This window comes from Gasterosteus aculeatus, chromosome 12, assembly GCF_964276395.1.
Source record: "Gasterosteus aculeatus chromosome 12, fGasAcu3.hap1.1, whole genome shotgun sequence".
NCBI classification, from domain to species: domain Eukaryota; kingdom Metazoa; phylum Chordata; class Actinopteri; order Perciformes; family Gasterosteidae; genus Gasterosteus; species Gasterosteus aculeatus.
In genome coordinates this window covers 5,004,861-5,026,511 of record NC_135700.1, presented here as the reverse complement: position 1 = coordinate 5,026,511, position 21,651 = coordinate 5,004,861, and the positions used below count along the sequence as shown (strand labels likewise).

The following is a 21,651-nucleotide window of genomic DNA, read 5'->3' as shown; positions in this document are numbered from 1 at the left end:
GCAAAATACCTCAAAATGAAGCACTGCAACCGAAACTACACCTAGCATTATCAAAATCAAACTTTTACACAAAATGGCACACACTTCATTCATATTATCAGATTTGTGTCTAACCAACTACACATTGTTGGGCATAATGACAAGCACCTTCATCTTTAGTATGCTTTGCCATGATACTAAAATATGTGTCAGATTGTTCCAGGGTCCCAGTCAACGGATTAAATCAGTGGTGCAATTCAGAAACATTTTCATTTAAGAAAAAAGCCTGCATTCAAAATACAAGCGTTAGTCCACAAACCCACGGAGGACGTCACGACGGCAGCCAATGAAGCGTTGCATCTTTCTGTACAGAGGAAGCCGATTATTCTCCCAAATGACGTCATCCTGTCTGAACTGTCAGATTTGTTCTGGGTCAGTGTGTCAGTCTGTACTTTCTCAGTCTGACTGCACAGAATGGAATATTAGTAACACGTCAGACAGGTCTGTATAGTGTGTGTATGTGTGTCAACACACACACACACCTTGGAATGTTTTCCCTTGAGGCTAAACAATTAAAGATTGTACAACATGTACCGATAGCTGAGAGTTGGACTGTGTACACATTGTTGGATACTTGGTGTGGTTTTTTGCCGGTGCCAGAGGGAAGTCCCTGCCCTAAAAACAACTAATCCAAATAGAATTTGATAACCATCCCTCACATTTAGACTTCCAAGTGTTTAAAGTTATATCAAACTCTGAGGACACAGATAAAGATTCTGCCCAAATCTTGGGGACAACTTTGGAGATTCTCCAGACTGATGAAATCAACCGGGATCGGATGACAGGTTTCCCTCTTTGATTCTGTTTCTTCATCACCAGGGTCCTCACACACCAATGGCTTTTCCTAAGGAGCTTTTCAATTTGCTGCAGAAAGTATGATCTGATGGCAGAGAGCCAACAACCCAGGAAATCAGGAATCAGGAATCAGGAAACATTTATTAGCCAAAATATGTCAAACATACAAGGAATTTGTCTTGGCGGTTAGTGCGCAACAGTAGACAGACAAGACAACAGTGCACAAGTAATAAAATAAAGTGGAATGAAATGCTAATGCAATGGGTTAGTAGAATAAGGCTAAGGGTATGGGTTAGTATAAAACAAGGGAATAAAGTTGATGATGATGGTGTTGAAAGCAGAGCTGAAGTCCACAAACAGGATCCTGGCGTAGGTTCCTGGGGAGTCCAGATGCTGGAGGATGTAGTTGAGGGCCATGTTGACAGCATCGTCCACAGACCTGTTGGCTCTGTAGGCGAACTGCAGGGGGTCCAGGAGGGGGTCGGTGAGGGACTTCAGGTGGGTCAGGACTAGCCGTTCAAAAGACTTCATGACTACAGAGGTCAGGGCGACGGGCCTGTAGTCATTGAGTCCTGTGATCCTGGGCTTCTTGGGGACAGGGATGATGGTGGAGGCCTTGAAGCAGGCTGGTACGTGGCATGTCTCCAGGGAGGTGTTGAAGATGTCAGTGAACACCGGAGACAGCTGGTCAGCGCAATGCTTCAGGGAGTGAGGGGAAACGGACTCCGGGCCGGCTGCCTTACGGGGATTCAGTCTTCTAAAGAGCCGGTTAATGTCTCTCTCCAGAATAGAGAGGGTCGTTGCTGGTGGGGGAGGGGAAGGTGATATAGATGAAGAGGCGTGAGCACCTGATGGGCTGGGGGAGGGAGGGGAGGGGGACTGCAGCAGGTTGGTGGAGCTGTGGGGGATGGGATCAGGACATTGTCTTTCAAATCTGCAGTAGAACTCATTGAGCTCGTCTGCCAGGCGGAGGTCATTCATGGAGTGGGGGGTTTTTGGCTTGTAGTTAGTGAGGTGTTTGAGGCCTCTCCAAACCGAAGCAGAGTCACTTGCTGAGAACTGTTGTTGGAGTTTCTCAGAGTACGGTCGTTTAGCATCTCTCACCGCCTTGCTAAACTTGTATTTTGCCTCTGTGTACAAGTATTTGTCCCGCTCCTAAATGCCTGATCCTTCTGCAGGCGTAGTGTTCCGAGTTCCGCTGTGAACCAGGGTTTGTCGTTGTTGTAACTCACCCTGGTGCATTGTGGTACACAGCTGTCCTCACAGAAGCCGATGTAGGAAGTTACAGCCTCTGTGAACTCATCCAGACTGTCAGTAGCAGTCCTGAAAACATCCCAGTCTGTGCAGTCAAAGCACGCCCGAAGATCCTCCAGCGCCTCACTGGTCCACTTCTTGAATTCCCTCACTACAGGTTTGCAGAGCTTTAGTTTCTGCCTGTATGCAGGAATCAGATGGACCATGAGGTGGTCAGAGTGTCCCAGTGCAGCATGAGGGACGGCGTGATAAGCCCTGCTTACTGTGGTGTAACAGTGATCCAGCGTGTTCTCCTCTCTGGTGGGGCATTTAATAAACTGTCTGTATTTAGGAAGTTCATGGCTGAGATTTCCTTTGTTAAAGTCCCCGAGGACAATAACTAAAGAGTCCGGGTTGGTCCGCTCCACACGCCGTATCTGGTCGGCGAGTGTCCGCTGTGCCTCGTGCACGTTGCCCGCCGGCGGCATGTAAACACCGACCAGGATGAATGAAGCGAACTCACGGGGGGAATAAAAGGGTTTGCAGTTGATGAAAAAAGTTTCCAGATCAGGAGAACAGTGTTGTAGGATCACCGTTACGTCGTTGCACCAGCTGTTGTTGAAGTAGAAGCAGATTCCTCCACCCTTTGTCTTGCCGGAGAGCTCCGTGTCGCTTTGTGGTCCAGTGTGTAACTGGTTTTGTTTGACCTGTTCAACAGACTCGCGGATTCGAGTCGGGATCCCTCGGGACCTGGTGAAGGTTCTCGCTGTGGAGGTGAGTCGATACCATCTTGTCAACTGCTGTACTATAAAATGTGTATTCCACAAGTGTCATCTGTCCGTGCAAAGACTTTCCTACAAAAAAATCATAACTATTGATATTGATTTCGTTGTTGTTTTTGTAAAAAATCACAAAAAACAAAATCCTTCTTTCCACTTTTTAAAAATATGAACGATTAGCTGCCTACCTTCATTAAGTCAATGACAATGCAACAATAGTCAAATTAAAATCTTTTTAATTTAAAAGCAGCAAGAAAAACAACAGGCCCATTTAATAGAGCATTAACAAGCCTAAAAAGGTGCAAGATAGAATGAAGTTTCCATTTATTTTTATTTTTACTCGGACTTTTGACATTTCATTCAATACTTCCTTTAAACGGACGCTATGCAGTTCTTGCTTCGTAAATGTGTACTTATTTGTTGTCTTCTGACTTTGTATGCCCGTCACCTGGCCGCAGAGAAACTTATTAGCATTTGGTGGTCAGTTTCTGTTACCTCACAAAATAAATATTTGGCCCCAACTAAAGCATTCATATATTAATTATGACAATTTCCCACAAAAGAAGTTCTGATGATGAAGTGATGACTTTTGGACGGCTGGAAACGGCGCTTTGGTTGACAGAAGCACAGAACTGCCAGGAGATCATTTCATATCACATGCTCATACGCATTGATTTCTTTTTATATAGTTTGAACTATCTTTTCTGAGTAGCTTTTATCAGCCAAAGTAGACATTTCCTCCGCCATTGGGGGAAAGAGAAACCTATCAAATTTACATTTTATATTACATTGTCTCATCTCTGTCACTGTCGCTGTGTCACACTCTCCCTTCCAGTCTCAGGGCAACTCTAAAGCCGGGGCCTTCACCCGGGCCTTCCTCAACAGCCACATGCGGCAGGACTCTAGATTGGACGGGTGGCGCCGTGTGCGCTGTGTCCACTTTGTCTAAACAGTCCGAGACTGTCACCTGGCCGTGACCCTCACACGGTGGTACGACGAGCATCAAAGCTGTACAGAGGGGAGGTGGCATCATCTGAGGGCAGAGATGGCCTTATCTGACCGGCAAAACACAGACCTGCACGTTTTTATTCACTGTTACGATCACTTTTCACAATGTCCATCATCTGTGGGAGGTGAGATGTAGCACCTGAAACGTGTTGGAAAGGGTTAGACGCACCAATGCGACCAGTTTAAAGAGTTACTCTGGATCTAAAGGTGACGGTACAACCCAAGAGGCCGGCCCATAATCCATTTGCACATCAGCCATTTTTGACCTGATCCCCCTACTGCGCGTTTCTGCGTCCTTGTGACGGCTCAGTGCGACACTTGTTGGACCTGATCAGGGGAAGTGGTCCACTCATACGCATGTAACATAAAACAATACGATATTCATACTATGGCTGCACGGTATGGTCAGAAATCCATATCACTTCATTAAGAAAGATTCTGAGGTGTCCTGATATATAATGCTATTGCTTTTTCAAGTAAACACTCATTGACCCCGAAAAGGTTCGCCTCTTGCTGGCCAACTTGCTCGTAACTGGCCGGCGAGTTAGCGTGTTAGCTTGTTGTGGCTGCTAGTGTCGCCACCACAGTCTGTCGAGGGACTCGACAGACTCTGCAATAAAGTCTAATGTAACTTACGTCAGATTCTCCAAAACCAAAACCCTCCAAACAGACACAGCTCCTCTCTTGGGCACAAGTTGTGTTGGTGCATCTCTGGTCTCTCGTTGTTCCTCTTGTGTCGCTCTTTTCCGTGTTTCCATGTAGCAACAGAATTACTTCTTGTTGTGAGCTACCATTTGAACCGCTGTACCGTGCAGCACTAATTCATACTAAACTACGTGTTTTACTTGTGCACATTTGTCAGCCCCATGTCACAAAACACTAAATGACTACGTATGAAAGAGAAAACATGTTTAAAAAAAATGTAAATCTATTCAGTTATGTTATTGAGAAAACATTGTCTGGTTTTTATTGTCAGTCAACTAAAGGCTCAGAGTTCTGCTCAGGTAAACTTTGACTCCACTATACATTTCACATAGAAAAATGGTTGTTTGCCGCTATATTAATTCTCTGAATATTGTATAAAGAGCCTTTTTAAAAACACTGGTGGAAAAGTTCATTCAATTTTAGTAAAATACTACTTCAAATTGCTTTGTCAATTTTTTTTTCCAAGAATATTCTGCTCTTGCGGCGCGCTTTGACACCGTGCTCTCCGTTCAGTGATCCCGAAGAGGAACAGCGTGTTCGCGGTGGAGATCAACGGCTTCGTCTCGCACATCTACGGCAGCAAGTTCGAGCACCGAGCCAGCGAGCGCTCGGCCAAGAAGTTCAAAGCGAGAGGAACCATCGACCTGTGAGGCGTCGCCACATGTGACCAATGTGTGGCAGATCCATGCAGATCATCTCCTGCCCTCTAAATCCACGTATGGAGGAACATTGTTCTGTTCTGTTGACACCACCGATCACCTCAGGAGGGGACGTCTCACTCTGTTGTACAGGGGTGTTACGGAGTGGACACGTTAACCACACAGCAGGCTACTCTAGTCCCGCTTCCTGTTGTATTTATTGTTGTTGTTTTTTCCTCATGTTTTTGTTTCTTGCATTATTATTTGGTACTTAAGCTGTACAGAAAGGACAGAGTGAACTAGATGTCACCATGTACTGCACTCTTTTGTAGGCCGTAAATGGCCGTTGGTCTACATTCTTCTGATGTCATCCACCTGCTGCTGGTTAAGCACAACCTACTGACTGCACGTTTGCCTCTTGCACATTCTTGGCTGCGTCCCAGAAGGCCTTGTTTGTTTTTGTTTTCTGTCCAACTAGATATTGGCACCACTGACCTGGTTCAGAGTGTCCAGAAACTACTTCCTGTATTTAAAGCCAACTGTGTGTGGGTTCTTTAGGAAATGCCGACACACACACACACAAACACGCCTAATTTAATGTCCCATAACTAATGCGTCACATTAGTGCACATGTCAGGACACACTCTTTGCAGAGCCAAGATCAACTCTCTTACAGTAAATAGTGTAAACCTGTGCGAGAGCACGCTGTTTCATGACATACTTATTCTATCCTATGACATTTTATTGACTTTTCTGTTTTGGTTGCCGCTTAACAATATAATGATATACTGTATGTTGTGTCCACCAGACGGTTATTATTATTCAATATAATATGAATATTTATAATGCAACTATTGTCTGAAACTCATTTAAAGTGAATTTTAAATAAAAGTCGGTGATGGTTGAAAACCTGAGGTGGATATTTCCATGAATAACTTTCCTGGGAGGGAAATAGATTGGTGACGCCTTATCTGCTCACATGGGTTTGTCTAAAGCTCCAACTCCCTTGGGCGACTCCCACGTCACCAGCACATAAAAGAAGCGCCCGTGCGCCGCAGACTGCACGATCCCAGGACAGCGTCTCAGCAGCGGGACTTTATGCGCAACAACAAAAACAACAACAACAACAACAACGCACTAACGAACGGCTCGTGCTGACTTGTCACCTGAACAAAAATGGATACGGATGAGAAATTGTTCTTGTCTACGCAGAACAACCGCGAGCGGATCCGCGCCGTGGAGAACTCGTTCGGGCCGTCGGGGAAGCCGCTGTACGAACCGGGTCGGTATCTGCTGGGAGAGGGTCGGCTGGTGAAGATGACCCGCAAGGGGCCACAGCCCAGAAGGTTCTTCCTGTTCAACGACCTGCTGGTGTACGGCAGCATCATCGGCCGCTGGCACAAGAAGCAGATGATCATCCCCCTGGGTGAGCCACACGGACATCAGGCATCTCCAAACAGGGAGGGGGGCATAGACATGAAGGGGGGCTGCTGGTAGAATCCGGTTGAAATGTAGGCTGTTAACAGGTGCAAATTGATCTATTTTATTAGATTACCAAAAACAACAACCATCTACATAAGCTTAAGTTACTTAAAAGTTATAATAAGTGAAGATATGGTTACACAAGGCTGGTATTGCATTACATTTTGAGTGGGAACTGCAATCAAATCTTATTTCAGAGTTTTTTTTCTGCACTCCAAAAGCTCTGGGGCTTGAATACACTGTAAAATAAATCATGGGGGTTGAACTTAAAAACAAATGTTCAATTGCTGCCTTACACTTTCGAGTAGTCAAATTGGATTTACAATTTGGTACAAATCATTTTTTGTTTAATTTAGCCATCGATTGCTCTCCGTAAGTTCACATGACTTTATAGTACATGTTTATCCAACTTACCAACGTAAATTTAAAAGAAACAACTCATTATCATGCATTCTATTCACTAGGTCTAACTACTTATTTCAACTATTTTTGAGTTAGAAGGAAATGTTACTAGTTCCTAGTAAATTTTACTCAAATATGCATTGTTTCAAATGACAATTTATAGATATAACAAAACACCATGTATTGTTGCAAAAGTCATATTTATTTCGCGCATTAAAATAAATAGTTTTTACATTATAACATGCACATATCTTACAACTTCTATACTGTATTTAAACAGAATATTCACAAAAGGTTTGGACAGAAAAACCTTAATTGTAATGTAAAATGGACTTCAATTTACAAATGAGCAACCCCATACATCAAACTCCGGCCACAATCGGCCCGCCGGGGGGTACTGCCGACTTTAGCGTACTGTAGCAGAGCCGGTCGGACCGTCACCGCCACTGGCACACCCCCCTCCCGCCCCCCCTCTACCGCAATTGTCTGGCCCGTTTTCGGTCGAAGTGGGCTGCATCCGAAACTAGAAAATGCATTTTCCTGCTGAAAATGCGTTGGAATTGTCAGCGGCCGAGGTTTTTGAAAACTAAAAGTGTGTTGCCAACAACGCCACCTAGGTAAAAGCCAAGAGCCCTTGGAACTCGAAATAATTAAAAACACGGTTTGTTTGTTTGGGGGAGAGCAGTGAAACAATGACCCAAGAGGAGACAGGGGCGGAAATACTAATAAAACATATTTATTTTAATACAATGATTAAAATATATAAAGGAAGCTAAGATAGTCCGTCCAAACTCGTCACCACAGTAGAGCGAAGTCCTGCGCGTCCTTAGTCCACCGGTTCAGACGTCTGACTGCCAGCTGCCCTCTGCTGCTGCTTCTGGTGGTGCATCAGCTTCTGCTGCTGCTGGTGGTGGTGGTGGTGCGTCTGCTTCTGTCCTCTGCTGCTGCTGCGTCTGCTTCTGCTGCTGGTGGTGGTGGTGTGTCTGCTTCTGCTGCGGCTGCTACTGCTTCTTGCATTCGCTCAACACTGCGCCTTTTCCCTGCTCCTTCTCCCTTCTTCCGCCAGTGTCCCGTCTTCCTGTTTAAAAAGAATAAGTCACGCCCCTGGCCTTTCCCCATATGCCACTAATTGGTAACTTGTCACTGGGGACGATTGTTAATTGAGGATATAATGCAAACCAAAACTCGAAGCACACAATAAATCGTTGAACATGCAATCATAAATCAATAAAATATGCAATCAATAAAGCATGCAATTGTCCCCAATCGTCCACCCAGTGACATACTCCCCCACTTAAACGTAGGCAGTCCCTGCCACTGGACAAGCCTAATGTCGATATCGGCTTGGTGGTAATCCACAGGTAGCTTGTGCCGACCGGCGGAGCGCAGTGTCCTGCTCGTGGTTCAGGAGGCAAAATGTCTGCCCCTACCTCAAGGGGGCTCTCAAGCAGGTACTACATAGAATCCAAAAGGAACAGGGTCTACTTCCGCCTCTGTCTGAACTATAGTGGCTGGTTCAGGGATGACATGGACAGGGGTTATACAAGGTTAAGGCATTCCTGTGCTGGGTTCTGTCCTTCCCACTGCTCTCTGGCCTAACTTTGTATACTACTCCAGAATCACCCACAAGGCTAACGACAACATAGGGCTCTGGGTTCCACCATGATCGTAACTTCCCTTGTCCCTGTCTGTTCCTATCTCGCACCCACACTCGTTCACCTGGGAGGAGGGATAACGCCTGGGCCTTACGGTCATAGCTTCTCTTATCGCGTTCGGCGGCATGACCCATCCTATCCCTAGCGAGCTTGTAAGCTTCTACTCTACCGTTCCCAGCCGGGTGGTAGGGCGTTGTTCTACTCTTTGTTACTCCATACATGGCACAAAGCTTCTGCATCAAAGTGGAATCAAAATTTGGGCCTATGTCTGAATGGAAACAACCTGGGCAGCCGAATGTCTGAATAACATGAGACCATATTGCCCTGACTGAAGTCTTTGCTGTCTGGTCTCGAGTAGGGATAGCTCATGCATAACGCGTCATTACAAGGATGTTTTGATATGCATCTATCGGCCTACCGAGAGAAAGGAAATCAAGGGCAACCACCTCAAGGGGGTATGACACTACAATTGGGTTCAGGGGTGCCTCCATTTTGTCCTTCAAGCTACATGCGACGCACCCCGAATGAAACCCCTCTTCTTCCATACGAGGCCAGTAGAAACAGCGTTGAATATTGGCCAAGGTCCTCCCAATTCCTGGGTGTCCAGCCACCTTATGGTATCTCTGCCAGACCTCTTGGCACCTAGATGCTGGGCATACGATTTGGGATAGTAGCTCGTCAGTGTTGGGGTCAGTTACCTCTCGGTAGAGCACCTGCTCTCGGACAACCAATTTCTTCCATTGTTGGAGGATCCTTCTGGTCTTTTCGGTCATAGTCCTCTTCTCTGCTCCTTGTGGAGGCGGTCCCTGGCCCACATACCTCTTGATGATGGCAATGTCTGGGTCATCTTGTTGCCGGTTTCCCCAATTGCCGGATAGTGGCGCCACTCCGTCCTCTTGGTTGAGTCTAGCAGTAGTAAGGTTGACTTTAGCCGATGTTATACCTGTGCCCATGGACACTTAGAGGAACCTGGACAGGGCATCAGCATTAGCATTCTCTTTTCCAGAGCGGTACTTCACGGTGTAATCAAAAGAGGCAAGTTGCGCGACCCACCGCTGTTCCACAGCACCCAGGCGAGCAGTCTGTAAATGAGCCACTGGATTGTTGTTTGTGAAAACATCAAACTTAGCCCCGGTCAGGTAATCTTAAGAATTTCTCCACAATATCCCACTTTAATGCCAAGAGATCTAGTTTGAAGGAGCTATAGTTTGCATCGTTCTGTTCTGACGGGTGCAAGCTACGGCTAGCATAAGCTATTACACGCTCTCGGCCCTCTTGCACTTGGGCAAGGACAGCCCCCAGTCCTCTGTTACTGGCATCAGTATACACTACAAAAGGCAGAGCAAAGTCAGCATAAGCTAGGATTGGGGCTTGGGTTAGGCCAGCCTTCAGTTGCTCAAACGCGGATTGGCATTCTTTTGTCCACAGTATCTTCTGGGACCCAGAACTTTTTATCAGTGGGAATACCTGCTAAAAGCGTATTCAAGGGTCGGGCAATCTTTGAGAATCCCGATACAAAACGCCTATATTAGCCTGCCAATCCTAGAAAGACTGACCTGTTTGATGGTCGTTGGAGGACTCCATTCGGTGACTGCAGACACCTTCTCAGGATCGGGACAGACCCCTTCCCTGTCAACCACATGCCCCAGAAACTTCGCCCGTTTCTGCAGAAGTAGAGCGAAGTCCTGCGCATCCTTAGTCCACTGGTTCAGACGTCTCGGACTGCCAGCTGCCCTCTGCTGCTGCTGGTGGTGGTGGTGGTGTGTCTGCTTCTGCTGCGACTGGTGGTGCGTCTGTGTCTGCTTCTGCTGCTGCTGCTACTGCTACTGCTTCTGCTTCCTGCATTCGCTCAACACTGCGATGTGTTCCTTTTCCCTGCTCCTTCTCCCTTATTCCGCCAGTGTCCCATCTTCCAGTTTAAAAAGAAAAAGTCCCGCCCCTGGCCTTTCCCCATTGGTCCATTGGCCATATGCCACTAATTGGTAACTTGTCACTCGGGACGATTGTTAACTGAGGATACAATGCAAACCAAAACTCGAAGCACACAATAAATCGTTAAACATGCAAATGATCATAAATCAATAAGTCATGAAACATGCAATCATAAATCAATAAAATATGCAATCAAAAACATGCAATTGTCCCCAATCGTCCACCCGTGACAGAATGCTAAAAGCTGAAATGAATTTTTAAAAATAGCTGAGATTACAGAAAGTTGAAGGGAATTTTAATACATTTGCTGAAATTACAGATATTAGAAAAGGTGAAATTAATTTGAAATTGCTAAAAATACAGAAATTGGAGAAGCTGAAAGGAATTTCAATAGATTTGCTGAAAAAGCAGAAATGAAAACAGCTGAAATTAATTTGAAAAAATACAGAAATGAATATTAAAACATTGCTGTTAATACAGGCATAAGAAAAGCTGAAATTATTTTAAAGAACTGCTGAAAATACAGAAATGGGAGAAGCTGAATTTCTAAAAAAGAAAAAAAGTTGCCGGAGCTTAAATGAATTTTAAAAAAGTATTTGTAAGCGTAGTTACAGTGTCACTACTAGTGGTAGTAATAGTATTTTTAGTAGTAGTAAGAGTACATTTAGCAGTAATACCACTTTAAATACTCATAATTGTGTTAGTTATGGTAGTAGAAGTATCAGTTGTAGTAGTACTACTAGAAGTACGAGTAATATTCGTAGTGGTTGTAGTACTATTTGAATACATATTTCAACGAAACCGCTTCATTCTGAGCTCCATAGTTAAGGTACAGATAATCATTGAGGCTTTTATTTTGTAATGATGGAATTGGGTGAGGGGGGGTTGGGAGACAGAATGTTTGTTCTTCAAACTAAGAAGTTATTAATTGATAGGCCTCATCACAAACATTAGAGTAAGAATTCCCTCCATGGGGCTTTTATTTTGAAATTATTGAATTGGGTGGGGCGGCTAGATAGATAGAGGGAGGGAGGGTAAGAGGGTGAGGAAGGGAGGGGAGGTGAGGAAGAGAGAGAGAGAGAGGGGGAGAAATAGAGAGACAGACTGACTGAGTGAGTGATTAACAGTGAGAAGAGGTTAGGGGAGAGGGGGGAGGTGGGACGAGTGTCTTCATTATGTTGGTCTGTTGACAGAAAGCATAGCTGCGTCATGTGACTCCACTAATCAGGTATTAGGTCCAGCTGTGAGTCACAGACGGAGATACTGCAGCATGTGTACGAGTATCCACGGCAACGGCGTACCTGGGTTCATTAACAAGCTGCTTAAAGTGCAAAGACAGGACAGCGAGTTACACAGAATCCACACCTCAAAGTGTCCTCTAGCGCAAAACTATAAAAGCTATCTAAAAAATAAGAAGTTTCTGAGAGACCCAAGACTCTAACGAACGCAACCATGTGATTTGTATGTCTGTCCGGTAATAAATACGGCTCCTGTGGCAGTTTACAAAACGTGTACCTTATGGATCTTTTGAGAAATATGTTGCCAGATTTGTATTGGAGCCTATGGGGCTTTTGGCAGAGGTTGTGTCACTCTCGGTCACCTGAGGCCAAAACTAAAGAACTGGGGGATTCCATAGCGACATAACTACAAGCAGCAGAACCATGCCATCACTTTAACATAAAAATTAAGTCTCAAAAGTGTATAATTTGGCTGTGAGGACAGAAGTGCCATATTTTTTTAACCAGATTAACAAGATTTAACCAGGAATTAAAAGACAATTAAAAACAAGAAATAAAATTATAAATTAAAATCTTATTTAAATTGTTTAATTAAAGGCAGAGGTTAAAAGTGCAATGTAGGTAAAATTTAGCAGAAGGCGAAGCTGAACATAAAACAAGCATTTTTTTTATAAAATAGTTGAGACTTGTGTCGACATTTGAAAGTTGAAATGGTGTCTGTAGCTGAAAGATTGGCAAAGCTGAAAAATCTTAAAGTTTAAGAGGATTTGAAAACAAACTCATTTGAAAACCATGTTAAAATATTAATTATTATTGATTTATATAAATTCAAGCTTAAGAGCTAAAGAGCTGAAAAGTCATAGACCCCCCTCTCCTGAATGAGCTGAACATTTTAATATTTGAACGGTTTTAATAGCTGAAAGTGTGAAGGAGTTGATAGGTGCCACGGTCCACCGTGCTCACATCGAGGCACATGAATGTTTCTATCCGCTTGCGCACGTTGCTGTGAACGTTTTTGGCCTAGAGAAGAGAGTGTGTTTGGCAGGGACCACGTGTTTGATGTTGGAGAAACACAGATAAGACGGTTAGTCTTACATGGCCCGAGACAGCGGTGTGGAGATCAGTGAAGTTCGGGCGGCCAGGCTGACCCATTTCCAGCAAGACACCCTGCATGCACAGTAGCAGGTGTGCGACTCGCCCTCCTCCATCGCCAACCATAAAGTGATCTGTTTGAGGGTAACATTTTTGCTGCAGCCTCAGCCATCTCTCAAACCAGGAGTATTCGACTTCCCCGCAGGTACATCCGGGTCGCTCCAGAGTCACGGTTGGTCTTGTGCTCAGCCACCGGCATACAGAGAGCAGAAAAGGCAGGCAGACAGGTTTTCAAAAAGCGCAAGTTGCATGGAGAGTTTTTGGAGCGTACACCAACCGATACAACATTCAGTGGCGGGGATGGTGCAGGGGTCAGCCTTGGCCTCAAGGCCCTCAGCCGCGGTGGTTGGCGTAAACGCCCGGCCGGTGACCGTAGAGTGAGGCCAGGAAGGCGGACATAAAAGGCGTCCCTCCGATAGACGGTATAGAGCAGGAGGAGATCCCCAAAGAAAGATATTGGACAGATAAGGCAAAACACCGCATACGTCAGTGTATCTCAATGGGTCAAATCAGAGCTATTATACAGTCGAACACCTTTCTAAAGAAGGTGAAGAGGAGCAGCTGTAGTTTGCTGTGCTGCTAAACTTAACTGGATTACTGACAGGTATATATCTAGTTTATATTCATATTTGATGGAAGAAACACATAAAAGGCAAACATTTAATTAAGGGCTGTTGTATTACATCACAATGCATTAGCTTTAGAATGGTTTAATAAAGTAAGGGGTGGTTGGATACAGTAACAACAATTAAACAGTTAATATTTTACTAGACAGGACTACATTCCACATTCACACATATCGTTTGTCTCCTTGTTACTCAAACATCAAGAGGCCGATAACCATTGCGGTAGTTCTCGTACAGGTTAAATGCACAAACATCACTATAAATAAAATTGCCAATGTACCTGAACCTCTTCTATGTCTTTACATTAATAGTGATTAACCTCATTGTATTTTATGTATCAATGTATCAATCAATGAGGCTACATACCGTAAGATAAGTGACACCGTTAGTGGTTACGGTCATAGTATTTAATATCTATGAAACAGTGATCATGGAGGCTGTAGTCAGATATGTGACATTATTAGTGCTTAGCATAGTATTCAATATCTATGATGCAGGGATTAATGATACATTTTCAAACAATGAAATAAAATAATAAATAAACATTTATACAAGCATATGCAAGCATAAATAAACATTCATACAAGCATATGCAAGCAGCTGACCAGACATTATATATCTTACAGAGAAATATCTTTGAAGCTGACGTCCTGCTGCAGGGTCTCGAGTCTCCATGACGGTCCTCATGTCCTTTAAGTAAAAGATCATTAGTTGCACACAAAAAATTACATTCCGAGACATAAATATAGTAGTATTTATAAAATTAGACAGTTGTGTTTATTGTCCTCTGTCGCTGTTGCCTGTTGCTGAGTTGAAATGCATTCTGGGATATTTGGCTGTCACGATTCATGCCCGCTAAAATGGTCGGGGCGAGTCACATCTGGGTATTCTGACCGTTCTTGGCCAGATGCGGACTTTAGAATTGGAACAGTACTTGGGCTGCGACTGATGACGTTTCACAAGAACACAAGTCCACATGAGAACGCATATTGAGAAAGGACCCGCGTGTCCACCCGAAACAACTAGGCCCCCTCACCCACCCCGTTGGGCATTCTGTTAGCCCAACTAAACTTCACGAGCATGCGAGGGGCAAACTTAATTCCCTCCACATCGGTTAAGGTAGGCAATGTGCACCGCGTTACTTAACAATAGCCAACGTTAGGTCCCTAACTAGCGTTAGCTGCAGACATTTTAGCCACAACACAAGTAGTCCATGAACTGACCATAGCCCCATTACATGAACGTTGGCTTGATTGAATTATATTTTTCTAAATGTCCTCTGAAACTGGATCGGGTTCCAGCTTACATCCAGGACATGGTCAAATCCTACATCCCAACCCGCACTCTCCGCTCTGCATCTGCAAAACTGCTCGTCCCTCCCTCACTGAGAGCAAAACACTCGACTAGATCTCGACTCTTTGCTGTCCCTGCTCCAAAATGGTTGAACGAGCTCTCTGAAGACACCAGGACCGCAGAGAGCCTTCACATCTTCCGCCGCAAACTAAAGACACACCTCTTCAGACTCTACCTTGACTAAAAGACTAACAAATTGTAGCACTTAAATTGTACTTATAATGCTACTTATCCATAGCAAATTGTAATTTGGCTTATTTGACGAAATTGCACTTTTTTGTTTCTTGCTCTTCTGAGTTTGTATCCCTATGGTTTAATGCACTTATTGTAAGTTGCTTTGGATAAAAGTGTCAGCCAAATGACATGTAATGTAATGTAAATAGCTGCTTTTCAGTACAAATAGTTGTGCCCACCAAACGTTGTGTATCTCATTTCAGTAGTCTAGAGGAAAAATAGTCCCCTTACGTGCATGCAAACAGCATTGTTTACATGCCTCCGCCGGGCAACGTGCACAAGGCACAGCGGACACTCGCCAACCAGATACGGCATGTGGAGCGGACCAAGCTGGACTCCTTAAGGCCGGCGCATGCTTCTGCGTTTGCGTCGTTGCGTCGATGCACTCGTTTCAATTCATGCCTCTAAAAGTCTTGCGTGTGTTGCAGAGCAATTTACTGCCACAATAACAGGCGGATTAACGTGTTTTTGTTGAAGACAACCTAGAGAGTCACGTCTATTTATTTATTTATTTATTTATCTTAGACTTTATTGCCCCGTGCATCGCCACTGCTGCTTTTCATCGCAGACACATTTGTCCCGTATTTTCCTCCACAACTTTGTGCACCTCTCAACCGGCTAACCGGCGTTTGCAAGGACGCAAGGAGGTGTGAAAAGCGACGCAAGGGACACGCAAGGGGGGGCTTGCGTCTGCGTCGCAAGCATAAATCAGACTTTAGTCATTGTATTTAGTCATTTTAGTCATAAAGATTTCTTCCCTTTATTCTCAAATGCGTTTTTTTAGGGAGTTTTTCCTGTGCCGACGTGAGGGTTTCTGGACAGAGGATGTCACATGTGTACAGACTGTAAAGCCCTCTCAGGCAAATTTGCGATTTTGTGCTACAGAAAATAAAATTAATTGAATTAAATAATCATGGCAAAAACAGACCCCCCCCTGCGAGTCTACAAGCCCGACAAAGTATCGCACACAAGTTATGCGCAAGTGTTGGGAAAATGTATAGGCTCATTTTAGGTGCCTCATCACTCTCACATCAATCAGATTATAGTTCTTTAAATGTGCCTGCCGGCTGAAGGCTTTATGGAATTCATCATCATCCAATGAGATCTTGCTGGCAAAAATAATCATCTTAACTCTTTCAGAATAAGTTAAAAACAAGCATAAAGAGTCTAATTGGTATGAATGAATATTTATGAGGATGTATGTACTGAATCACTTATGTATCATATGTATGTGTATATATGTACAGTATGTGTAGATGACCACATAGAACTTGTTGTATTAAGTGTGTGTGAATCTGTGTATGGGCGAATCCAATATCTACTATTCAAAATCAGAAATTCAATCCATTGAAGCAGAGAGCCCCACATGAAACATCCAAAAGTTTATCAAGCAACAAATAAACAACTTTACGAAGAGCACGCCATGCAGCGGCTTTCCAGATGTTCTCTGCATCGCAAGACTGTACAAACATGTACATATTGTAAATCTATCTGATATCGCTTCATCCTTCATCAATAAGAAAAAGAGCTGCCCTTTTTTTCCAGGGGAGTGGTAAACTAATGCTTTATTTTGAAAATTGACCGGATTTTCTCCTAATTATGTGCTCTCGTCCCTCTGACATATTCCCCACCAGCTGTTTTTCTTGTCCTTTTACCGTGCATAGCAGTATCGCCGACCTGTGAGTGCACGACTACTACCCCCCCCCCTCGTCGATCGTTCCGCCACCCCCCCCGTCGAACCTTCTCGAACGGTCCGGGGGGAAGTGGGGGGGGAGTGGGGGGGGCTGTAGTCCATCCCAGCCAACTTCGGACGAGAGACACCCTGGATTGGTTGTCAGCCAATCGCAGGACTAACACAGAGACAAGAAACCATTCACACTCACATTCACACACCTATGGGCAATTTAGAGTCACCAATGTGCCTGATCCCCAGAGGACGTCTGTTGGACTTTGAGAGGAAGCCGGAGAACCCCGAGAGAACCCACGCAGACACAGGGACTCCACACACAAAGGCCACTGGGCGGAGTTGAGCCCAGTACCTTCTTGCTGTGAGGCGACAGCGCTAACCACCACACCACGTGCCGCCCATACTTTTACTTACAACACCTAAATGTAATTGAACAACAAAACACCTGAAAAACAAGAATTAAGACACTAGTAAGACATCACCATCTCTCCTGTCACTTTCGGCTGCTGCGCTGACTTCAACCCCTCCCTCACAGGCTCTCCCGCCACTGATTTCTTGATTACCGTAATGTCTAGAAAGCAGCATTTCTCAGCTTTCAAAATCCAGAATTACGTTGATTGCACAAATAGTTAAGGAGTTATGGTAATTTGGTAATATGGTAAGTCCGGCGAAAGGCTTCGGATTAAGAGGGTTAAAAGACAGTCAGTCCGTCAGAAGGGTCCGTCCTTTGCTAGATAGGCCCTACCCTTTATGATTTGTCGTTGTGTTTTCCTATTTGCCGTCGTGATTTGCACTTTAGGGCCACCGTACGTTTGTGATCCTGCTGAACATACAATTTTCCATGGGGGTCCAATGGAAATTGAAGCGCTTTTAAAAGTGGCCGTTTGAGGAACTGCAGTTATTGGAACTTCATTTTGACTGTTGGACATAACCGTAATTAAAACTCACAGTATTCAATTCATTAAACTTGACACCTTGTTGAACCGGCTTAAAAACCTGATTTCGAGTTTGGAGAGTTTTTTGCAGTGTAGACGGTTAGGGTTAGGGTTAGGGTTATGTATTGGCAATGTATTCTATTGGATCACCAAAAAAAAAAAAGTATTCTATTGGATTACCAAAAAAAAAAAGTAATTTATCTGAGTAAGCTTGAGTTACTTAAAACATTATAAACCAAACCATAGGGCTTGAATGACAAAACCAGCCGAGGGTTTCTAAAAGTGACTTTCCTCTGAAATCCATTTCAATTGGACTGCAGTGTTAATTTCGTCGACGAAAACTATGACGAAAAACAACCTTTTTTTCCATGACTAAAACGAGACTAAGACGTGACGAAAACGATGTTAAAAAATAAAAACTATGACTAAATCTATTCTAACTTTCGTTAACGAGACGAGACGAACATGTTGGTGGTTGACGAAGTCACGATACTTTTTCCCCCTAAATTCGCACGCAGCTAACAGACAACAGACAGGCAAAGTATTGCAGATATTAACGCGTCATGATGACGTCATCCACGAACCCAGAACGCGCCCAGCGGTGCAGCGGTGGTTCTTGTGCACCGACTACGGGCCGCAACGACTATTTTACGCTTCGGCGAGTTTGAATGTGGCCGCCTTAGTTTAGCTCAGCTGTCTCGGTTTAGCTGACTGTTAGCAGGCTGAAGCCGCGCTGCTTCACAGAAACATGAAGACCCGTTTAACAGACTGTCGGACCTTTCTGCCCTGTTCTCTGGCGACGGCAGGCAGCGTTTGCTCGGCTGGATGAGACGGTCCGTCACAAACGCGTCTAACGTAATAAAGTCATTGCAGGTTCTGAAGCCAAGAAAATAATCTATTGCACCGATTGTAGGACGTGAAGGGGTCTCTTTTGTTGGAACAGTGGAAACAATAAAGGACCATGAAGTTTCGGGTGTCCATGTCAAAAGCATTGCAAGTAAACAGACAAAGACAACAGTGTTGCGTTTAGATCCCTGGTCCTCATGAAGTTGTTACACCTTTGCCAATTTGTTAAATTGCCTTGCAAATAAATGCTTTCCTATTTGTTAAAATCCAAATCCGTTCATGTAATGATTTTTCACATGTCATTTATATCAGCTCAGACAAACACTTCAACCATTTGTTCGTGGCCCGGCTCCTCCGTCACATTATACAACCCATTGTGGCCACAAGTTTGCAGACCTGCTATAGACCTGTCCTAGGAGGGACATCTGATGGACAACCAAGTACTGCAAGCTGGACTATTATGCAGTTGTAGACACAACACAGGGGGTCCCTGGGCCTGAGAAGGGAAGAAACGGAGTTTAATATGGCTATTAAATGTGACTAAAACTAATAACATTTTAGTCTAGTTTTCGTCAACTAAAACTAGACTAAAATGTTATTAGTTTTAGTTTCCGTTGACGAAAACTAAACTAAAACTAAAACAATGTGACTAAAACTAATATGCCGTTTTTTCGTCTACTAAGACTAAATCAAAAATAGCTGCCAAAATTAACACTGTTGGACTGTTATTTTTTATTTTCAGAGGACAGCCAGCTTGAGGACCTAGAGAACGGATTATCAATAAAGAACCAGTGGCTGATCCGTACGCCACGCAAGTCCTTCTACGTGGCAGCCGCCTCCCAGGAGGAGAAGCGGGCCTGGATCCAGCATATCGAGGACTGCCGGTCCATTCTGCTGCTGAACAGGGGCTTCCGGACCAGCTGCCACTTTGCCAAAACCTGTATCCCCGACTACGCCTCCTCGGTCTGCATGCGCTGCTTCGGCAGGTTCTCCATGACCCAGCGACGACGCCACTGCCGGCAATGTGGCTTTGTGGTCTGCGCTGCGTGCTCCAAGACCCGAGTGGTGATCCAACACATCCACCCGACTAAGTGCTTGAGGATCTGCACCGGGTGTCACACAAACTCCTCGACCAGGACGACAGAGGAGGCCCAGCAGGTGTGTCACTGGAACGAGCACCACACAGAGAGGAGAAGCTCCGATGGAGAGGAGGAAAACTTGTACAGTTCATGAATGGCTGATGTCATACACTAAGTAAAGAGGTGTCACCCAACTGACACTATGAAACGGGGTGTACTACATGTGTACTACATGAAATTTTGGTTACATACGTGTTCTCCACTCTAAATGTCCGGATGACAGAGGCGACAGTAAAACGGCTCAAGTTTGGCTGCATTCTCTGTCCAGCCTCTTACATTGTCAGCCCATGGTTGATGACATGATCTACTAAGGTTGCTCTGATTTAATTTGAAAGTTGTTGTCTTCTTTGGCCATGAACTCCTCTACCTGCTCTACCCCTACCTCCCCCTGTCATTCTCACCCTTCCTCTTCCGCTCTCTGCAACGTCTTCCATTGTTGTTGTAAAAAAAGTTGCTCACCTGTAGTCTTTTCATAGTGCTTACATCCTGATTGAAGTGTTAACAATTAACCATTGAGGTGTTTGGCCAGGTGGCACATATGTTGGCCAATTAGCTCTGTCATTTTGAATGGCAGTGTTTCGAAAAGGCAAACATTGCCAGATTGCTGTGTCTTATGCAGAGAACCGACATGTAAGTGTTACCACAAACTAGCAGGCCACTTTGGTATAGAACAGACATTGTCCATCCTACGGTGACCCATGATGTAGAGGACTGGAATAAAGCCTGCCCACGATGTATCCTCAACAAGGGCGCCCCACAGAGAATTAGCCCTCTGGTGTCAGTGCGCACTTCTATGCCTCTGGAGCTGGTAATGATGGACTATTTACAGATGGATTGCTACATTGGTGGCTTCCAAAGCATACTGGTAATCACTGACAATTTTACGGAGTTTGCTTGGGCCATCCCCACTCTGGACCAGAAAGCAACGACCACAGCTAAGGTACTCTAGCAACATGTGTTTCAACCTTTTGGAGCACCACAGCGTCTTCACTCAGACCAGGGGGCCTGCTTTAAGGCAGTAATCCAGGAACTGTGTAAACTGTATGGGACAGTCCAGAGCCAAACAACCCTGTACCATCCAGCAGGAAACGGCACGTGCGAAAGGTTAAATTTAACTTTAATTGACCTTCTTGGGTACTCTAGAAGAGGGCAAGAGTTGGCCGGACCACGTGGGAGACCTGGTCTTTGTGTATGAAGATGCCTTTGCATTGCTCCACTGGTTCCACCCCTTTTTATCTTATGTTTGCCAGACATGGCCGACTTCCCCAGGATGTAATGCTTTGCTTACCCCCCTCAAAAGAAGCCTGGGAACAAGGAGGACAAGCAGTTGCACACCAAAAAGAAGTTTAGGATTACTCTGCCAAAGAAGCCTCAACCCAGAACCCAGTATATATAGTCAGGAACACGGTACTGGGAGAGAATGTGTACTACACCGCAACATGCTACGCCCAGGCCCACTGCCCCCCGGGTTTTTACGGCTCTGTGAAATCTCTGGGACCACACTTTTAGATTTGATCATTTAAGACATTGTTTTTATTTTGAGGATGACTGTTTTTAACTGTAGTTTGTGATCCAGAGTGGAATAAATTGTGTTGTAAATTCATTTCAGTTGTCTCTTGTGGCGCACGCACCCCACCTCACTGAGGAACCACCCTTTGGTTACATTAACATGTTTTTTATTGCAGAGGAGAGGTGGGGTGGTTTATATTTAAATAGTTGGATGCTTTGGGATACACTATATAGGACATATAGTCTATAAATGATAATATAAGG

General features: G+C 44.6%; 1 protein-coding gene across 1 annotated transcript; it reads left to right on the top strand.

The window, feature by feature from the left end:
* The first annotated feature begins 6,173 nt into the window (after positions 1–6,173).
* On the top strand, positions 6,174–21,481 carry LOC120808044 (pleckstrin homology domain-containing family F member 1). Its single transcript, XM_040160619.2, has 2 exons — positions 6,174–6,623; positions 19,482–21,481. Exons 1-2 carry the CDS (start codon positions 6,374–6,376, stop codon positions 19,970–19,972), a joined length of 741 nt encoding a protein of 246 aa, XP_040016553.2. The 5' UTR covers positions 6,174–6,373; the 3' UTR covers positions 19,973–21,481.
* Positions 21,482–21,651: the final 170 nt, after the last annotated feature.

Excerpts from the sequence above, each read along its gene's own strand:
- LOC120808044 (XM_040160619.2), top strand. The coding sequence starts at position 6,374 with ATGGATACGGATGAGAAATTGTTCTTGTCTACGCAGAACAACCGCGAG. Across the intron at positions 6,624-19,481 it reads GCAGATGATCATCCCCCTGG|AGGACAGCCAGCTTGAGGAC; the intron begins GTGAGCCACACG and ends TTTTATTTTCAG.